This window comes from Rhodnius prolixus, unplaced genomic scaffold, assembly GCF_049639745.1.
Source record: "Rhodnius prolixus isolate KJV_2025 unplaced genomic scaffold, Rpr scaffold_1, whole genome shotgun sequence".
Lineage (NCBI taxonomy): Eukaryota > Metazoa > Arthropoda > Insecta > Hemiptera > Reduviidae > Rhodnius > Rhodnius prolixus.
Window position 1 is genome coordinate 10,104,121 of NW_027411581.1, and position 20,140 is coordinate 10,124,260.

General features: G+C 33.5%; 2 protein-coding genes across 7 annotated transcripts in view; one reads left to right on the plus strand and one right to left on the minus strand.

Annotated features, from left to right (window-relative positions):
- sick (sickie) overlaps positions 1–20,140 on the minus strand; it is a 353,303-nt gene that overhangs the window by 77,176 nt on the left and 255,987 nt on the right. For 3 of the 6 annotated variants that reach the window (XM_074127748.1, XM_074127757.1, XM_074127784.1), the window contains 8 exons: positions 17,456–17,594; positions 15,746–15,900; positions 15,314–15,437; positions 14,115–14,460; positions 12,217–12,522; positions 9,509–9,668; positions 8,600–8,686; positions 8,419–8,524 (listed from right to left, as the gene is read on the minus strand). In XM_074127748.1, the coding sequence (XP_073983849.1) occupies positions 8,419–8,524; positions 8,600–8,686; positions 9,509–9,668; positions 12,217–12,522; positions 14,115–14,460; positions 15,314–15,437; positions 15,746–15,900; positions 17,456–17,594 (1,423 nt within the window). The remainder of the gene's footprint in view (positions 1–8,418; positions 8,525–8,599; positions 8,687–9,508; positions 9,669–12,216; positions 12,523–14,114; positions 14,461–15,313; positions 15,438–15,745; positions 15,901–17,455; positions 17,595–20,140) is intronic. The other 3 variants (XM_074127763.1, XM_074127772.1, XM_074127793.1) reach the window with 1 other exon arrangement.
- On the plus strand, positions 5,740–8,375 carry LOC141454057 (G2/mitotic-specific cyclin-B-like). Its single transcript, XM_074127853.1, has 3 exons — positions 5,740–6,543; positions 7,268–7,498; positions 7,591–8,375. The coding sequence occupies exons 1-3, from the start codon at positions 5,996–5,998 to the stop codon at positions 7,970–7,972; spliced, it is 1,161 nt and encodes a 386-aa protein (XP_073983954.1). The 5' UTR covers positions 5,740–5,995; the 3' UTR covers positions 7,973–8,375.

Consider the following 20,140-nt stretch of genomic DNA (forward strand, 5'->3'; position numbering starts at 1 on the left):
TGAAATTTAACTATAGTCAGCTAATACTGTCTACGCCGCAATCTTCACAAAGCCGGCTTTATTCATTTTATCATGGGAGAGTGCTTTTAAAGCGCGTACATTCACATTAATTAAAACCTGCTTCTTCTGACCACATCGCCATATTTCCCCCTCTTTATCTTAAAATGAAGGTCTAATGGCGATCTAAATTAAATCTGCATTTTGAGATTACTTTGTCTAAACTTAAGACTTCCTTTCGGACGTAAAATAGAATTATAAACGGGAAAACGGAGATGCAACCCATGAGAGGAAACATAAGTATCAGAATCCAAACACTATAGTGGCGTGACTGACAATCTGTTTCTAACCCAGCTGTATCTTTCCCTTAAGCGATAATAAAAATTTAACTCAGAATTTTAGTAAATGAATGGCCATTCAAGAAATAAAGTTGTTTATGAACATTCCACGGATGATGTAGAAGTGCTCATGTGAAGCAGGATCTACAGATTGCTACAGATGTTGGCAGCATCATCAGAAAGATGAACATGTCTCTGGGGCTTTATCTCCAGAACTGGGAATAAGTTCCAAAAAGAGATTCGTTTAAGAGCACTGTCTTGTGCGGCCAATGGTAGAGGGCTACTCGCCAATTTGGTCTTGTTATTGAGATGCAAGTAGAGGAGTACCAAATGTTTCCTAAGCATATATTTTCTGTCTAAGGACCACTCATCGTGACGTAGCGTTGATTCTAAGTTCAGACAGATGAGGGTTTTATTTTGTAAAACCTCTACATAAAGGGTAGATGAGGTTAGGTCTTTGCAAGTACTTTAAATGACAATAAATTATTATACCATTCATATTGTAAATCTGGCCTTTAAGAGGTCAATCCCTTCAAACCTTCTCCTACAAAAGTTATGTTAATATTTTTTTTTTCTTGTTCACTTTCATCTGAATCTCGACTAAAGCATTTATATTTGGCCTATACATAAATGAACTCTTTAAACAAACAAAAACACAGAATAATCTCAGGCTAACTGAAGTTATTATAAAACAGAAAGGTCTCCGTTGACTGACTCCAGACAGCGAGGTCAGACTAATGATGCCTCCCTTCAGATATTAAATTTCATCAAGTTGGGGTAGTCATTGATCCGGCTAGTATCAAGTGTCCATGAGAAACAAGAACCGCTCAACTGGTTACTGCCACAATAACGTTATGATTATAAATTTTTGGTGTTTAAAACGATTCGTTATTTTAAGTATTAGAAATCATTGACAGTAGCTGCAGTCATTTTGCGGTTGTTGATAATGTTGTTTAACAACAGTGGCATACTGCATTCATACAGGGAATTGATAAGGAAAAAGAGAAAGCAGGTGATTTCTACAGGAAGGTCTTTGTACAAGTACCCTGAGTCATAATGCTATCCGGCCTTATCAAATAGCACTCCACCTCCTGCATTCCCAAGCCATACTGCACTGAATATTACGGACGAAATCGATTACATCAATAGAGGTTTGCTGATTAAATATTTATTTTTACCTTTTCTGACTAGTTTAGAAGGTACTGGCGATAGTTTGGATTTTATATTTTGAGCAATCTAAAGAATTATTGCTTTAAAGAACATTTTTTTTTTGTAACTTTATTTATTTTCACAACTGCAGTACATTTCTGCATCAAGTGAATCTGATACAGCATGAATCATATGTATAAATACATGAGTAGCATGAGGAGAAAAAATCATCTAATAGTGAAGCTCCCAAAGAAGAGCATTTCCCTACTATGCTTCATTAAAACCACCATTTGGGCCATCGGCGTTTCAACTATCTTGGAGGATTTCCTGATAATGCTGCAAGTTGGGAAACTAGAGATTCTCACAATGTAAGAATTTTCTTTACAAACTCGCTCACAATGTTACGTTGCTTACAACTACATACTCAATTTCATAAAATTTAACGAGATCGGAACCACATCTTTTTCTAGGTTGTAAAAGAAAATAAATTAATAACTCTCTCAAACGGTGGCAAAAAGAAAATAATAAAATGTAATAAAATTCTATAGAGAACTGGAACAAACAATAAAATAGTTAACGATTTAAGCTTGGAATTTAAATAATAAACTTTTGAACTTCCAAAAATAAACTAATTTTTGAACGATCAATTAAAAATTAAAATAACTTTCAGACTACAGATAATTCATTCAAAAGATCACGCACAAAAACAATACAATGTTAAAGCTGGAGGGAAAAAAAACCAAGGGCAGTTCTACCAAGGGAATTAACTCTGCAACATTTCTCAAGGGAATAGTAGTGGTGTTAGGAATCTCCCAAGAGACGGGGTTGAATGGAACCCTCCACAAGAAGGTGGGTAGTAAACTGGTTGTCATCAGAAAAATATATAAAATCGTAAGAGTTTGAAATACCTAGCACGCATAAAAAAAAATATTTTTAAATTATAATTCTTACAAATACTGCATTAATTACACTTACTGCAAGGAGAAAGTGCAGTAAGTTTGCATTACCACAAGGAGTAAATAATGATTACCACTAAAATCTTAATGACGTCAACATTAACAATATTGACGTTGGAATAAGAGCGTTGTGTAAACATTATTAAGAATTTAATACAGAAAATGTAAAAAAGCAGCTGAGCTAAGCAGTAAATCTAATTTAAGAGTATAGGGTACTTAAGTATAGAGAATTGCACGCTTAGAAGCATGATGGAGGGAATCTGTTAGCTAGTCAGCTGCATGGTCAGCATTAAATAAGTTTGATTCAACTGGAAATTCATATTATCATTATCTTTCTTTGTTGAATGAACAATGATCAGCCTATTATTAAAATGCGGTCAACCTGAAGGGTAAATACTTGAGAATTTAGTCTGCGCTTAAATTAGGTACTTTTCAATATTTGAATGGTTTTCAATATAATGGCTGTAAACATTAATTCTTTTCAACAAAAACGAAAGTTTTTAAAGATAATATTACATTATTTTACTATTAAGTGGGATTGTACTTATAATCAGGATATTATTTCTTATAATTACTATAATTTAGTTTAAATATTTTTGATTGCTTTGTTCATTATAAATTATTATTATTTTAACTATTATTCCACAATATAAAAGCAAGAGAATTTAGAAATAATAATGTTTTTCCTCTAAACGAGAGGGAAAGAAACAGGAATTGAAAAATATGTTAGGATCCACTTTTTAGTAGAGGCAAAGAACCTGTCGCTAGAAGAAATGACTTTAATATAATTTGGCCGCTTCGTAAAATTTAATTATTTTCATTCAAAACATGAGACAATGCATTCGGCTTCCCAGTAAAATCATTATGTTAGGCCAGACCTGGCATAAATGAACTCTTTAAACAAACAAAAACACAGAATAATCTCAGGCTAACTGAAGTTATTATAAAACAGAAAGGAATGATTAAAGTATGAAAGGGTGGCAGAGAAAAGCAGGCATAGAACGCACACTGAAAAAAGGAAAAAATTGCTTATCCGAGAGTTAATATGTAACAAGGAGTTCGAGAATACGGTAGGTGCGCTTGACAAAATATGGTAACTATGCGAAGAAGAAAGCGCCTCAACAGAGCACACCAACAAGCTATAATGCAAAAGGGCAGTGACTGGGGTGGAAATCAATACTACGATGACGTCACTCAGACTTTATCATCAACAGCTGCCCAACTCTGTGTGTGTACTGCATAGAATGGTAGTGCAACATTAGCTCATATCTACGGCAACAACACCAGAAGCCCATTAACAAGCGATATGACTTCCCACTCTAAGCTTGTCGTAGACTTCGAAACAAGAAAATGGAGCTAATGATATTTACATGTATATGTTAACCGGGAAAACATTTGGGTCCAGTTTAATCAGGTTTCTCTCAATGCTGGAGGTTATTCTCCATTCAGACCTGGACTTACGAAGAAATTACGGGATTCGGATTCCATCCGGCTAGGATGGAAGCTGAGAAAGCAGTTGACATGTTACCCCTTAAACGCCATCTCTGCATTCACAGATCGATGAACAGGACTGGTGCTGATTTGTGCATTTTGGCTTCTAAGTTTTGACTCAGTCGAAAGCGTGCCAGCTGCGATCATGGTAAATATAAATCAGGTGGGGCTGATGCCAATGAAATGGCAGCCACAGAACTTCAATGGAAGGTATTTACTGTCACATATTTGGTTCTTCACGGGTAGCAAGCCAGCCAAGAAGGAAATGAGAACAAATGCTCAGTTATTACCTGTCATGCAGCTGTCACGTTCTTTGGAAGTAACGAATCTTCCTTCTTTTTTTAAACGCATTATTAACAAAAACGAACTTTGCCTCTTGACAAATAACCACTTGAATTTGTTAGTAATTCACAAAGACAATATCTTTCTTTCCATTTCTTATAATTATTTGTTAATACCATAAAAATAACTGCAATTTAGATGAGCAATATTTTATGTAGTAAATGGACCTGACGACACGGCTCCGGAAGTTATTAAAACGATTCAAGACAAATTTATGTCAACTGATCGGAAATGACTTCGTCAAGGTAACTTAATAAAAAAAAAGTTGCAACGTTGAAACCATTATCAATCAATGCAAACAAGAAGAAGCGTATAGAGTGGGCTTTGGAAAACAAATACTTAAGAATGAAAAATTGTAGGAGAATCCATGTTTGAAGTTTTTTTGGCAATAACTAAAAATAAAGTTCAAAATTGACCAACTTCTCAGAGAAGATAAGGATGAAAAATACGCAAAAACTTTCGAATTAAAACCCAATAGAACTTTTGTGAGATGAACTAGAAAAATAGTTCGTCTTGAAAGCCCGAGCTCTCAACAATATGTGCAGTATATTACTAGATTCGAAACAATCAATAAATTGAGGGAATGGTAAGGAATTGAAATGAAACGGAAGTGGACATTTAGATGGAAAAGTCATTTAGTAGTCATTTGTTTTACCGGATAAATTGACATTGTTGTAAGGATTTTTTTTTTTTTTTCTGTAGCTTATGTTAATGAATTAAGAGCTATCTCACTATAACGGGGTCCTTCATGACGTAGTAGGGATGTGACGTAAAATCTTTTCACCGTAACAGCTAAATAGATAAACCATAAATGTCAGGGTACCAAACCCTCATTTTCAGAATAAAGAGCCCGCTAAAATTAGCTTGGACCCAAATTTACAGTTATGGCCAATCACAATAATACTTTTAACATAGTAACAACAAAGTTTCCTTAATTAATTCGAGTGCGAGCTATAGTCATTCCTAAGCCTAATTCATTTCTTGTTGTACCATTAAATGAAATCAAATTTACAGTTTATCCATTCTATATGTTTTAATCACTTGCGCACTCAAGTTTACATAGAATCAATGAAAAAAAGAACAAAAACCTGAAAATAAGACAAAGGAAATTTGGCTGTGGGGCTGAAGTAGCAGAATCAAAATCGGCTCCCACACAACTATGTAAATAAGTTCAGTCTAAATACATTTCGATTCGTATGACATATTGATATTTGAAAGCCATAGTCTGCTGTTAAATACACAATTACGAAAATAAAATAGATCAAACTTTAAGCACCTATAAATGTGATGAAAATTTCCAAATTTAGAAAAAAAAATTAATAATAATTAATGAATACAAAAATGCATTTTTACATTTTCCATCTAAAAGCATAGCAACTATTAACTGTTACTAAAAAATATGTTTCTATCTGGTATGTATTATATTTTTGATGAAGGAAGTAATTTTTGAAGTAGTAACGGTTGGTTTTTTCAAGGTTGAAAATAACAATTTTAGACTTTTCCAAAAACAAAAATTGATAAAATATAAAAATAAATAACCGTATTCGATTACCTAGGTAATGTTTGCTGGAATATTTCTATTGCTTAACATGTGAAAGCAGTTCTTATCAGATGAATCAAAAGTCAAAAACTGAATATATTTCGATCAAAAAACGAGAAAATATTTCTTTGATTATAACAAAAATACCCAAATATCAAAAAAACAAGGTGTGAATTAAAATAATGCAGGAAGTTCAGAGCATACTGGTTTTTGATGATGAAAATCACAAGCTGCCAGAGAATAAAAAAACAATTGATGTAGCCCAAGTAAAATCCCATCGACGACCGTTAGGAGATATCTGTAACGTTCTTCAAGCTAATAAAGAACGAAATGATCGAGTGTCTGAAAAAAAACGACAGAAGATAGAAGAACCAACAATACAAACAGCTGTTACAGATTTGGAAGATGAATATTCTCTCCATGATCCTTCAGATTGTAGTAGCCTTTTAACAGAGCCTTATTGGGCCTTGCAAAAGGTACTTGATTTAGGGAAAAGAGAAAACGAGGCTGACCTAACAGAAAAATTATACGGTGTCACCGAATACGTTGATGACATTTATGACTATCTAAGAAAACTAGAGAGAAATAATGTTATTGAAATGAGACACTTGAACGGATCGGAAATGAGCGAGAAAATGAGAACGATCTTGGTCGATTGGATGATTGAGGTGCACTTACATTTTCAACTTTGTCAAGAAACTTTGGAACTTGGAATCTATATATTAGACAAGTATGTTCTCAAAATTAGCAAGAATTATGAATTAGGGAGCTTTATCCTGTAGACTTCTTCTTTTTCAAAAGACAGGTTTTGAATTTAAACAGAATGGTTTAGTGCAATAGATAGAGATTCTTCCTTTCATCTTTTTTAGTCTCTTTGTTTCAGAAACAGTTAGCTAATGAGCAGAATTTATTTGTTAATAGTATCGTTCATATATTTAGGAGCGTCGGTCAAGCTGTGATTACAATTCAAACCATTCTATAATAAAATAAAAGCACATTATATTACTTTTTTCTATGATAACTTTTCTGTTTACACTTTTATTACAATTTTGGCATTTAGTAAGATGGCAGTCCAAAGGAAAACCTTTCATCACAAACTCATGAATTCATCAATTTCACTAATAATTCTTTAAAACTAGTATTCGTTTCCCAACGCTTCAAGATTTAAAATGAGTGGCCATCTGATTGTTGATTTTCTACTAACACCTTCAATTCTGATCTACTACAGATTCCCTGAGGGAACACAAAGTTTAGTTTCTATAATTTTTCAATGTTTTAGTATATTTTGTAAAAATAGCACGAAATTTATAACATTCTCTAATTAAGCAACGTAAAGTATAATTTTAAAAACTTTGGTGTGATTTTTTATTCAGTTAATTTTTATAACAAACCTTTATAACCATATCAGATAAGTTACAAACCATATTAATAAAAACATGTTTACGTTTTAATAGGTTCTGTGATCTGAGGCGAAATATTAATAAACGTAATGCTCAATTAATTGGATTAACCAGTATCTTCCTGGCCGCTAAATATGAAGAGACTGAACCACTTGAAATTGATGACGTAGTATTTGTCACAGATTCTGCAGTAAGCCAAAAAGAAATAATTCGCGCTGAAAGAATTATATTTAAGACCCTTGGTTACAATCTGTCTAGACCGCTCACAGTACAGTTTTTGAGAAGGTGAAGAAGATTATTTTTAAAACAGATAAGATGATAAAATTAAAACTATTTAATATAATATATTAATCATTAATATTTATTTCTGATAACAGGTACTCTAAAATTGCTGGCGTCACGCCGATGGAACATGCTTACGCTACTTACTTTTGCGATGCAGCTTTACTTGAATACTCATTGTGCAGCGTACAGCCTTCACGGTTAGCCTCTGCCGCTTTGTTCTTAGCATTATGTGTTTCAAAAGATGTTATTGATTTTAAAATGTGGAATGATAATCTGATAAAACACACTACCTACAAATTATTAGATTTCCTTCATTTACTGCCTCGAATAGCGACAGCTGTTCAACTTTGTTCTACAAATAAATTAGAAGCAGTCAGAAAAAAATATGCTAGAGCAGATAAATTTTATGTAAGTATGATGCCCGGCGTTCATCCATGTACCAAGGGTTCCGTGATTGAACATTTATGTCAATAATTTAGCTATGGCAAAGTAAAAACGTTTAAAAGACATCACATAATATGATTGAAGTAATTACCATGAGAATAACCAAATAAACGCCCACAAATCGCATATTCTCTCATGATGAGTAAACAGAATTAAAGAAATATACTACATATAAAAAATTATTATAATATTATGAGGAAAGTTATCTAAATCGCCTTTTAGGCAAAGCTTACTTAGAAGAAAATAATATTAAAATATAAAAATGCAGAATAATAAACCATATATTCGTAAGCATTTTTGTCATCAAAAAATATCCAGAGAAAGCATACAAGCCAATATGTTTCTCTTCATTGTTGATTAGTTTTATGTACGTATAATTGTTATGAGTTAGTTCTTTTTAATAAATATTGTTGTTGAATTATTATTAATTTATTTCACAACGCTTGAGTAAAATATGTAAACCAAAAGTGACTCACCTCTTGTCCTGGATCCTTTGGTATAAAGACGCTCCTCCTTCAGACATATATCCATCAGGTATGTCATTGCATTTAGATTGTAGTACCTCACCATCGGACAGATAGCCTACAATTTTATCCGACTTTAATATACAGATTCTTATCAAGAAAAATTCACATAAAATATTAGAAGATTAAGTACCTGAAGCTGATGATGCACTGGAATACTCAGTTTCCAAGAAATTTCTTTCAGTATTACTTCTAGGATATGTATCAAGAGGACGATATCCTAAAAATTAAGAATGAATAATGATAATTACAGCTCAATTTAATCCTCACGATTAATAAAAGCAACAAAAATCTGTGTGCTTTTCGACTCACAATTTAACAACTGTTTGTCACTGACTTACTAAGCTTACTTCTCGAAGTTGGACTATCATTTTCTATAATTTGAATCTATCAGTGAGTCAACAATCCAATGTCTTCTCCAAAGAGTAATCTTTGGAGATACAACTTTAAACATCCCGTTTTCACCGCCGCCATATTTCTAATTTTTTTATCGTGTAAAAAGCGGGCCTAGTTGCGGATTCGCTGGTAATCCGGGAATGCCAGTTGAGGTTGTAGGCTTTGTTTCTTTGAGCACATCGACTGCAGGTCATTTGCACCTTGAAAGAGTTATTACTGAAGAGTTTGACATCACAAGAGAGTAGTGCACTCTCTTAACGTAGAAGATGAACTTCCAGTTTGTCAAAGAAACATATTTTTCAGCAAATACAGAGTGAGCATCTAGTTGAGTAAACCTAAGTTAATAAGCTGCCCGTATTACAACCTGTTTTAGGAAAATAGTGTCACAAAATTCGTCGATTTTCTGAGTCCAACTTTGTCAACTTAAAATAGCAAATATTTTTTAGAAGTTAAACTAGCGCAAATTGTAGATATATGTTAACTGTTTCAAATTAAAAATTTCTGTTAAAAGCAGTTGTTAAACCGTCTATTATATTAATAGTATAAATGTTATGTATTAATAATATACCGATTGTTGAGAAGGGTAAAACGCACAAACTTTTGTTAGATCAGTAATGTATAAAATATCATTAAAAGAAGCGATTACCTCGATTTCTATTAAGAGGAACAGTTCTGGGTGAGATGGCGATCGTTCGTTTATTGTAGCCAGGCAGTAAGGGCTGCATCGGTTTTAGATTCGACATTGCTTCTTCAACTTCCTCTATTGAATTCTGTCGTTCATGACTGGTTTCCAAAACTGATTGTAACTGCAATTTAATATTATTAATTTCAATTTTATAAAGTGGAGACTTTTTTTTTTACAAAAAACAAAACTGCTTAAACATAGATTACTAAAAATAAGATGTAAAAGATAAGAGACGTAATAAACAAGAACATCAAGAAGAAAAATTAAATGAACATTACCGTAAGTAATTATTATTCTATTGTAGTTAAAGAGATTGTAAAGAGAGGAACCAAAAATTAAAATTAAGTGAATATTTATTAAAAAGAAATGTTGGTGGGTATACATGTACCGCGAAACTTCCATTTTTAAAATTCTTTTTCAATAAATAATTATTAACTTTTGACCGGTTTAAATTAGACGTCCAAAGCTAAATATTAGTCAAAATATTTGCTTCTGATTCTTTCTTCTGATTGGGTTTAAAAAAGAAATGAGAGAATCATAGATGGAACAACAGTCTGATAAGAAAAAGTATGTTATATCGCATATTGACACATGACAGGATCATTTGGATCTTTGATGCCATCCTAATTTGAGATGTATAACTATATAATTAAATTTTCTTTAAAATATTCATCCTTTAAAATAATGTGTACTTCAAATAAATCCTGCCTATCTCCAATATAATATATGAATTCCGAGAAGAGAGAGGGAGTTGTAAAAGAAACTTTAACTTCTTCTGCTTTTAAAGAAACAAAAAAATTATAACAGTACATTTTCCGAAGAAGATTTAGATTGATAACACCTAATATCTCATCTTACTTTTAGTTCCTCAAGTTAAAAGATCATTAGAGTTTGCTGCAGCACTCCTACTTTGAAAATCTTCAAACAGCCTAAATATGTTTAATGACTCTTAAATAAAAAAAAATTAAAAAAATCAACTACAGTAAACTTGCAGTTACACTCTCATTTCCGTAGACCAAATCAGCAAACTTAGATCACCTATCTCCCCTATGAAAAGGCAAGAACAAATATGTATTTTCTTTGTCTTGATTATGTGAAAGTTCTCCTGCAAATAACTACTTAGTTATTTCAAATACAACTGAGTTGCATGCCAAAAGGAATATAACATGCAAATATTGTCTGCATTCTGGCTGTTATCAAATCTCACACATGGAAGTCATCAAATTTTGTAATTCATCACGGAATACAATTCAGATAATTTATTTTGCCTAATTTCAGTGTAACATCCTGTAGGTGTCATACTTTAATTTAACTCTTACACATCGTCATTATGTGTTTAAAATAAATTTGGTAAACTTCAGTTAAAAAGGTTTATGATTTTAAAAGCATGCGATGTACAATAAAATTCTGATACGTTTTTTAAAGAATTTTGCGATGTTGAGTAATGGTGTAAGTCTATTAATCAAGATATTTTACTTTCTGCTACTTTTGAAGGTATAATGAATGCAAATTAGGGAAAACAAATTATCTTGACAAGCAAAAATTCTTAATATTTAGATATTTTTTTACAAAATATAGATTATTCTGTAACTTTATTCTTAGCAGCAGAATTGAAGTAACTAAATTCAGAGGCAGTGCCTTATCAGCTTAGGAAGTTATAACATTTACGCAGTGAGAATCATATGGAAAAGTTTATTGGTGGAAATATGGATTTTTCTAAGAAAAAGAATCTCCTCCCAGTTGGTGAAATGACTTGTAAGAATTGTTTATTATAAATATAGCTTGCATATTTGACTTTTACAATATGCAAAAAATCTGTAACACTTACATTCAATAATAGTCTAGAAGGACTTTTATTTTTAGTCCAGAATGACTTATTTGAACATACTGAAGCCTAATCCTCAATGCAATCTTGCACCGCTAGTCGAAAGGTTTAATCACAAATTTTATTTTTATTTTAATTTAAGGCACTTTAATTGAGGTGAATGGCACCCGGTGTATTAGTGCAGTGCTAGCCTCGGTGAGAGAGTTACAGACCACAGTACCCATTGCCAGACAGTGAGCTGAAAGGGACTGAAAGGAAATTTAAGAACAGGCAGCTGAACTCGGATCACAGTGTGAGGATCCAGTGTACAAATCACTGATTTAATTTTTTCCCTTTGATTTCAAAATGATAATGATAGCAAGATTTGTTTTCAGTATCATTGATCCAAATTAACAATGAGATTATACCTTAGAATACTGCTAGATTTGCAAGTGCTTTTCAAAACAGCTAGTTTCTTTAGTTGTTTAGTAAATGGTTTGTACACAATTTTCCGTTCTAAAGGTACATTTACTACAAATAAAGTTTCACAACCAACTGAAGCAGGCTGTCTTTGCAGCCAATGACCTCGAACCTTCAAGAAAATGGAATAATATATAAATACCATTGCAGATTATATTGAATGATTGTTATTTTAACGGTCGGCAGAGGTATGTTTAGTTTCTAGATCAAGAACAATACAGCAAAACACGGTCTACATCTGATTACAGCCTACAATAATTGTTCTAATCACCAAAATAAAAACCACTAAATTCAGTAACAGCTAAAGTAAGAAAGCAATATCTACCAACCACCAGACAAGTGTAAACTTTCCGCCTCCGTGTCAATTCCCCAAAACATAAATTACCTTTTCCAACTTATTGGGATACTGCTTGTCGAGGCTTTTGTCCAAGGTATTATAGCATACCTTCTGTTTTTCTAACGACGCGTATATTGGTTCATTGCGTAGGTTGTTGTGCTGTACAGGCGGCATTGGTGCTACTGTATGAGTGGGTTTTGGATATCCTTTGACGACGGCCGTTGGTTTGGGAATTCCACCACCCCCAACTCCTTGGCTGGTAGGAGTGATTGTTGATGATGTGTTGGTAACTTTAGGAATGCTGGTTCCACCTCCGGCAACTCTCAGTGGCTCGCTCACATCACTTTCCATTGCCTGTAATTTTAATTTCAATGATTAACAGAAAGAATTACAAATATTACAACCAGAATTTATTAAAACTAGGATAACTCTCAATTAGAAACAAACAATTACAATAGGATACTTTTTACAAAAAACTATTTTCGCATTGAAGTAAACTAATAAAGCCTAAATTAATAAAAGAGCAAAGAAATGGGTAAAACAAACAATGGAAGTTAATATTCTCTTAAGAAAAGTAGATATTCTATTACAACTGATTTAAAGTTCATCTAAATTACATTTACAAATAAACACGGCAAAACGAGAATAAAGCAAAAAAAATAAACTAATGCAATCTTTTAATTTCTTACACTTCACAGTACACTACTGGCTTGAAATTAATATTAATAATTGGAGATACTTTATTTGTAAATGTTAAAAGAATAATAATGTAAACATTTCTTCAACGGACGTAAGTATGTAAATATTCTCATCTGCAGGAAATATCTGACCCATCATAAAATATTCATTTCAAGGGGAAAAAACTTTTCTTTTATTTTAGATGAAATGTGAACTTTAGCCCCATCCGAGCTTCAGGCAGTTGTATATATTAAAATTTATATCAACTCCCAGACTTATTGGTTATAAAAGTGAAAATAATTATTTTTCCAAAATAGTTAAACTGGAATCTTTGACTTGATCTAACATCAGCAGTCCATCTATTAAAGATAATAATCTATGATTAAAGACAATTGATAATGATCTTTTGTCTGGCTTTCAAATAACAATAACTAATTTTCAAGAAATTAACAATAACTAATTTCTTTAGCTTGCCAACAAAATTTGGGCTGATGAACAGGGCATGGAGAGTCTTGAGCAATCAGTAAGGACAGCCGATAGCATAGACAAAGCGGATATTCCGGTGAATACTTTTCTGGAAGGAGAGATAAATCACTTGAGACCAGCATTTGACATGCAAGCCCGTTCTACTAGCCTTTGCTTATCAAGGCAAAAGGCACTCTTCCTCGAGGTCCCGGACGGTGTGGACGCAAGAGAAGAGGAAACGCCTCTCTTGTACGTTTTCAGTTGCATTGCACACTAGATTGATATGATACCCCTCGCACTTCGACTGTAATAAAATAAAGAAGAATTCGTTTTCTAATAAGTTTAATGACAATATAACTACCATCATAGTCCAACAGGCATGTTGCAACAGTAGGATTTATGTTTGAATAATTAAATAACAGTAATTTAATGCTAAGCCGGTTCCCGAGGTAAATGGTTTTGTACCATTATATAAAATAAAAAATCTCTAAAGTATCTTCAAGTAGCACTCATGTTTATTGGATCTCATACCGCTTTCGAACTTTCATCTGGTCAGGGAAAAATAAACATCCGAGATACGACAGGTAAAATCAATGATAATTACTGAGCATTGCGGGCTGACATGGCTTCCGATATCTGCAAATCCAGTTACCTCGACGTTTCACTCTTTGTTTTTTACGCCCTCCAAGCGGTTGCCATGGAAGAACTATTTTTTGTACTCTTCCTCGTTCTTGCACAGTACATGACCGTACCATAAATTTGGTTTTAAATTTAACAATAACAATAAAATAATAATAACTCACGTTTGAAGATGGGGCCGGCGGTGGTGGAGGATTATGGTGATCAGTTATCAATTCGAAAGTTGAGGGCTTATCTTCAGCTCGATTGGTAACACCATTGACACTGGGTTGGGCCAGTGAATTATGTGTTTGGCCTCCAGAGGGCGCAGAGTTTCCTTTGGCCAGATGTGCTTGCGGTGGCGAGTCACCCTGGGATTGCTGCGTAGAACCAGCCGACGAAGGTCTGCTGCTTGCTGTTGATCCTCTCGTAGGTCGGACTAATTTCGTTTCTACTTTAACAATTTTCTTTCTACCTCCTCCACTTGTTCTGTTCAGATCATTTTGACTACCCTCCTTTTTGTCGCCTCCGCTAATTAAAAATAAAAAAGAAACAGTTATTATTAGTGTTAAGTAATGTCACTTAAAGATTATAAGAAAACTAAATATTATCCACCAATTTACGACTAATCAAGAAAGAATCACACTCTTTCTTGCCTCACACTCTTTCAAAATGTGAATTTCCATTTTGTAATACTTCAAGTCAAATTTATAAATTAAACAATAATTAAAAGTTGGGACTGGTGTGGTTGGTGAAGTAATTAATGAATTCTTGCACATGCTGGAGTTTCAAGACAAACTATGATGAATCAGTCTATATGAGAATGAAGAATCAGAGGATTTGGATCTAAAGAGAGGGAAAAGAATTCAAACATTTTGGTTCGATTATGGAAGATTATGTACGATGTATTGAAAATCATATCTAGGAAATGAAGACAACAAGAACATCCTATTATTATTATATAAACGTATTTCTATGGGAAATGAAAAGAAAATTATGGATCCAACATCGAAAGTGTCCTACTTATGGTATCGAGTCTGAATACAGAGGTGTCTTTTAAAGAAAAGAAAAGTTTGTAGGACAAAGGTGAATTCAAAAAATGAGAAGGAATAGATTGGGGGATAAGGAAGTCAAGCCGTAACGCAAGCAATGGAATCGAGGCAGAGAGAATTGGGAATAAATTGAGGTGGCGAGAAGGTTAGGAGGAAGACCTTCGGCATGTGTCCAGGAACGGTGAAAAGATGAAAAAAGAAAGGAGAGCAAGAGTATTGAGAAGATAGAAAGATGGTCTCCCACGGACTGCATGAAGCCTGAGGTATGGGGATTGCGTTTGCCTAAATCTTATCACAGAATAAGTAAGTAAATTAATATTAGTTTTATAAACCTTGTGTTAGAGGCTGAGAGCCTTGGTTTGAGATCGCTGCACAAACTAGCTGAAGAATCACTCCTTTCAGACCTGGCAGAGCTGAATCCGCTGGAACTGGAGGTCCTTTTGGCACTTCCAACCCCTGCAATTATAAATCACTTGTAAACCTTCAAACTTTTAGATGTAGGCTAAGAACTGATAACTTAGTACCACTTACGTTGTTGTAGGATTAATAATATATTAAATATGTTTTAACACTGTAAACCTTCAGTCTTGAAATAAAGACAATATTGAAAAGTAATTTATTTTTATAAAAGTGAATTTCACTTTTCTTGCCCATCACATATAAAATTATTTGACATTCTTTATGAATTATGTACTTAATTATAAACATACTAAATTATAAATAACTCAATAGAGCATATTTACAAAATAAATAAATAAAAGTACCTGGTTTTGGTTTGTCTTTTGGATTAAACAGTTTCAGTTTATCCAACATGGAATTGTTTTTATTATTACAAGAAGCGCCATATGGACTGGCAGGACCTGTGCTCGAGTTGGAGGTGGCCGAGGCATTTCTGGAGGCAGCACCGCCGCGTTGTTGACTTTAACAAAAATAAATAAAGCTATTAATGACAAATCTCAGAAAAAACTTAATTTCTTTTTGAATTTTTAAAATAAAGAACTTCAAAATCTTTATAGAAAAACAAATTTCATACAGGCGTGTAGGATATTTTAGAAAATATTAATTCTACACATTTTTTGTGTTAATTTATCTATGAACAGACACAACAGAAATGTTCACGTTATCTTTTTAAGTTTCTTCAGAAATTAACATAGTAAAATATCAGCTGCGTCTAACCTGACCACAAACTTACGATTGATCTCTGAATATTAAAGAAAAAAAAAGAATAAATTTTAAAAAATTATGTTTTATTTAATTGACTACGTTTTAAGTCGGAATATGCCTGAACAAGAGTAACTTGCAGCGCAAAGACCGACGTAAGGGCCGCAAAGCATGTATCAAATTGGATTATCAGTATTGCCTTAGATTCTGAACTTAAATGTATTGTAATTAGAAAGTTATAAGTGTTTGCTATCTACGACACGTCAGAGCGATAAATGCTAGTAATGGCCACCTGAAAAATGTTCTTTTACGTTATTTTGTCATTTTTACATATTCAAAAGCATGTATAAACTTGATTTTATCTTAAAAGAGATGATACATAATCTTCAACAGATGATAAACTTAGATTTTGATTAGATAAAGGGTATCTTCTCACCAAACCCTTAAGAAACTAATTGTGCTAACTTCTAATTCTTATTTGTAGTTCTCTTTAAGGGTTCACGATTTTCCTATCAATCTTTTCGGCGTATCTTCTGCTCTGGCCTCCAAGAGCTAGAGGTATTACATCACACAATACGATTCCACCATAGTTAGACAGAATATGAAATAACGACTACTCGCCACAAGATACAGCTTTTACTAGGGATGAACATGCCCTTAGTGTGACAACCCGTGGAGATGTATTCTGAGCGTACCGTGCGCTAACAAAAAGCCCCCCCCCCCAAAAAAAAGGTTGCCTAGGGCACCTGATCTGTTTTGGGTCCATCAGTAGAGTTTAGTGAAATGGACTTTGGTGCCTAACGTTCCATGGGCCATAGCTGGAAGGGCTTTCCTAGGTGCGAGTGCATGTCCTCATCCAGTGTTGGTTACCCAACGGTCTAGGGCCTAGGAAGTCTAAAAATAATTTAGCAGGCGATCCACACTACAGACCTTTCTAACTATTGTATTACCGTCTCAGTATGGTGAAGGAAGGACTGGGGACATGAAAGGTGAAGATACTTCCGCGTGATAAACTTAAATTTAAGTTTGTTTTTGTAACTCAACTTACTGCATTGCCTGGAAATACTCCAAGACGGCTAAAGCGCAGGTGGCCTCACGATCTTCTAAATGAAGTACGTATATGCCAGTGTACAATAGTGAACTGTACCTCTTTGGGAGTTTCACCAATGAGTGAATTCTCCCCTCAAGCTATTCATGTACTTATTTATTATCATGTTGTATGTATCAGTTTCACTTATAGCAGAAATATCTGCGGTTTGTTTTAACTTAATTAAAAAGAACATTGTTGTAGCCATTGACTTAAATAGAGTTACCTTTGAGCCAATTGTTTCTCATTGAGCGAGATCCTTGTACCGGCGGCAGCGGCTCCACTTCTTGGAGTAGGAATGAAGGAATGTGAAGGACTGGTAGATCTGGAACTGTTCGCTGACTGGCACTTGAGAGGGCTGGTGCCTACAAGTGAATACAACTATGTTAATTGTGCAACATTTATATTATATGTACATATAACAACAATAATACATAATCTATTCAGATTTAATGACTGTAAACTCTATTCTATTTTTATTTTTTTTTAAATTGATTTAAGGCGCGTCAACATCTAAGGTTATTGGCGCCAGGAGCTTTTTTCAGTGCATTGCCAGCCTCCAGACAGTGTTCTCTCGTTACAGACAACACTGTCCATCACCGGACAGTGAGCTGTAAGAAGCTCCTAGGTAGAAAAAACCTAAGGGCCAGCAGCAGTTGGATTCTAACCCGGAATCTCCGCGTGGTAATCCATTACGCTAACCACATAGCTAATTCCTTCCCTTCCTACTCTCTTCTATCACTACTGTAAAGTATAGAATGATAATAAAGAAAAGGAAGAAAATTCCGCCTTTGTATAGACATCCGAGTTCATATTTTGCCCATGTTTGCAGGCATCGAAAAAATGAAACATTTTAAAGCTAGAAAAATAAATCATTAGCCTTACAACTGTCCGACCAATAATCAATTAAAATGGCAGAAGTAAAAGAATTTTAAGTGGCACTGCTTGCGTTTAAAACAAAGACAAAAAGTATTTTTAGGAAATATGTTTAATAAAATATAAAATCGAAAGGTAGATACGAACAATGTTTAGAGTAATTGATTCAATAAACGGCCGAATCAAACCAATACGATTTTTCTTCTTAGTTTGAAAAACTGCATTAAGAATACTTGCATTTTATAATTACAAAAAGTTAGGATCGAATAAATTAAAAATTATAAAAGTAACAATGGCCATTCACTAGCTATCAGTGTTTAAAAAATTAAAAAAACGTATCAACAGTTTGGAAAATGAGGACGAATTTCTATCTACTAATTAAAAAAATATTCACACTTTTGAGCCAACATTCACACTAATTATTAAACAATAACTTCAGTGTATTAGTGAGTAAGTATTAAATGAATTTTCTCACAATTAATGTAACAGAATCGCTTCCTTAAGCATCTAATTTTCAGTAACTGCATCTATTAATTTGCATAATTAATTTTTTTAAGAGTTTAAAATAAACTAGGTTGCAAAATTAATGTGATTATTTTTTAAATAAGTAGAAAATAAGAAAGAATAACAATAATACAGTTATACTTACAAAAGAAAAATTAAATAATTATCATTCATTTATTTGATATGCGGTTGCTGTATGGGTTTTAACATCTCCCTAGCGTATCACATTTCACTCTGTTAGACCTTTGAAAGTGTTTGGCAATATTTGTATTAACTGTTTAATTAAGTTTAAAATGTATAGGTTTAGTCCTTATAAAAGAGATAATAAATGCGATTTCTTTATAATATGTTCCAATTGTTGTCACAAAAAAAAAAGGTTGCACCTGTAAAAATACTCAAGAGTCGGAATGCCCAAGATGATGTTTCACAGCTCCATCAAAGTCTACACCACACCCCTTCAGTTTGTGCACTCAATGTCCTTCAGAATCCTCTCGAAAACACTCCTAACCATATCGCTAATGGTTAAGAAACAAAGATTTAAGGGATTTAAGGGATGTTTTTCTGTCAACAGGTGGTAGCAAAAAAGAAAACAGAGTTTGGTCCCAGAAGAGTAACCCAATACCTAAAGAATTATCCTGACCAATAGTTTCAAGAGAGCGTTCTCATGCTACCAAAAACAAAGAAAGACAAAGAAAATCCTGTACTTTAGATAAGAGAGATTTTTGTGACCATCCAGAGTAATTTCAAACGTCAGAATATGGATTTAAAATTTTCACAACATATTTTTAAGCGATGCTCCAGAAGAAAAAACTTGGCAGTTATGAACTCTGAATTTATCTATAACCACTACAAAGGTCTATGATTAACAATGTTGGTTTGATAATCGCATAGGGAAATAAGTGCACCGGGTAGAAGTGTAAATTACCAAAAAATATTTACATTCCTTTACAACAGTTATATACCTTTACAATAGTTTTTTTTTTTGTACTAATGCCTCGTATGAAAGAATTTTAATAGCTTGTTAATATTAAAAATCTTTATTGATTTTGGAAAAAAATAGATATACGTTGTTAGAGAAAATAAATAAAAACTTACTCAAATAGCGATTAATATGTCAATTCACTGTAAAATTTACATCTTGAACCGACTTTTATACAAGACGAGTCAAGTTACAATTGTCTATAGAGCATAACGATAGTAGCACCAACGGTATGAGGAACTTACACCATATACGGGGAAACTGGTCGCGCTTCTGAAGGCAAAAACAATTTCCCAGTAGAAGGAGAGCATGTGTATTGTACGTACTTATATGCGCACGCTTGTGTGCATGAAGTGATGGCCGTGCGACCATTGTAACCCTCAACAAGTATAGTTGCTTAACTTAACATAAACGGTAAACTACCTCAACATGAGAAAAGACTGGAGGGGACGTTGACACTTAGCCGTTAGCCCCAGACTAGTGCTGCGCTCTCACCAGCGAAAAATTAACTAATAGGATGTTAAATTTGTTCCCAGTTAAATAACTGGGTTT

Coding starts and splice junctions, on each gene's coding strand:
- LOC141454057 (XM_074127853.1), top strand. CDS start 5,996: ATGCAGGAAGTTCAGAGCATACTGGTTTTTGATGATGAAAATCACAAG. Junction 6,544..7,267: donor GGAATCTATATATTAGACAA/GTATGTTCTCAA, acceptor ACGTTTTAATAG/GTTCTGTGATCTGAGGCGAA. Junction 7,499..7,590: donor ACAGTACAGTTTTTGAGAAG/GTGAAGAAGATT, acceptor TTCTGATAACAG/GTACTCTAAAATTGCTGGCG.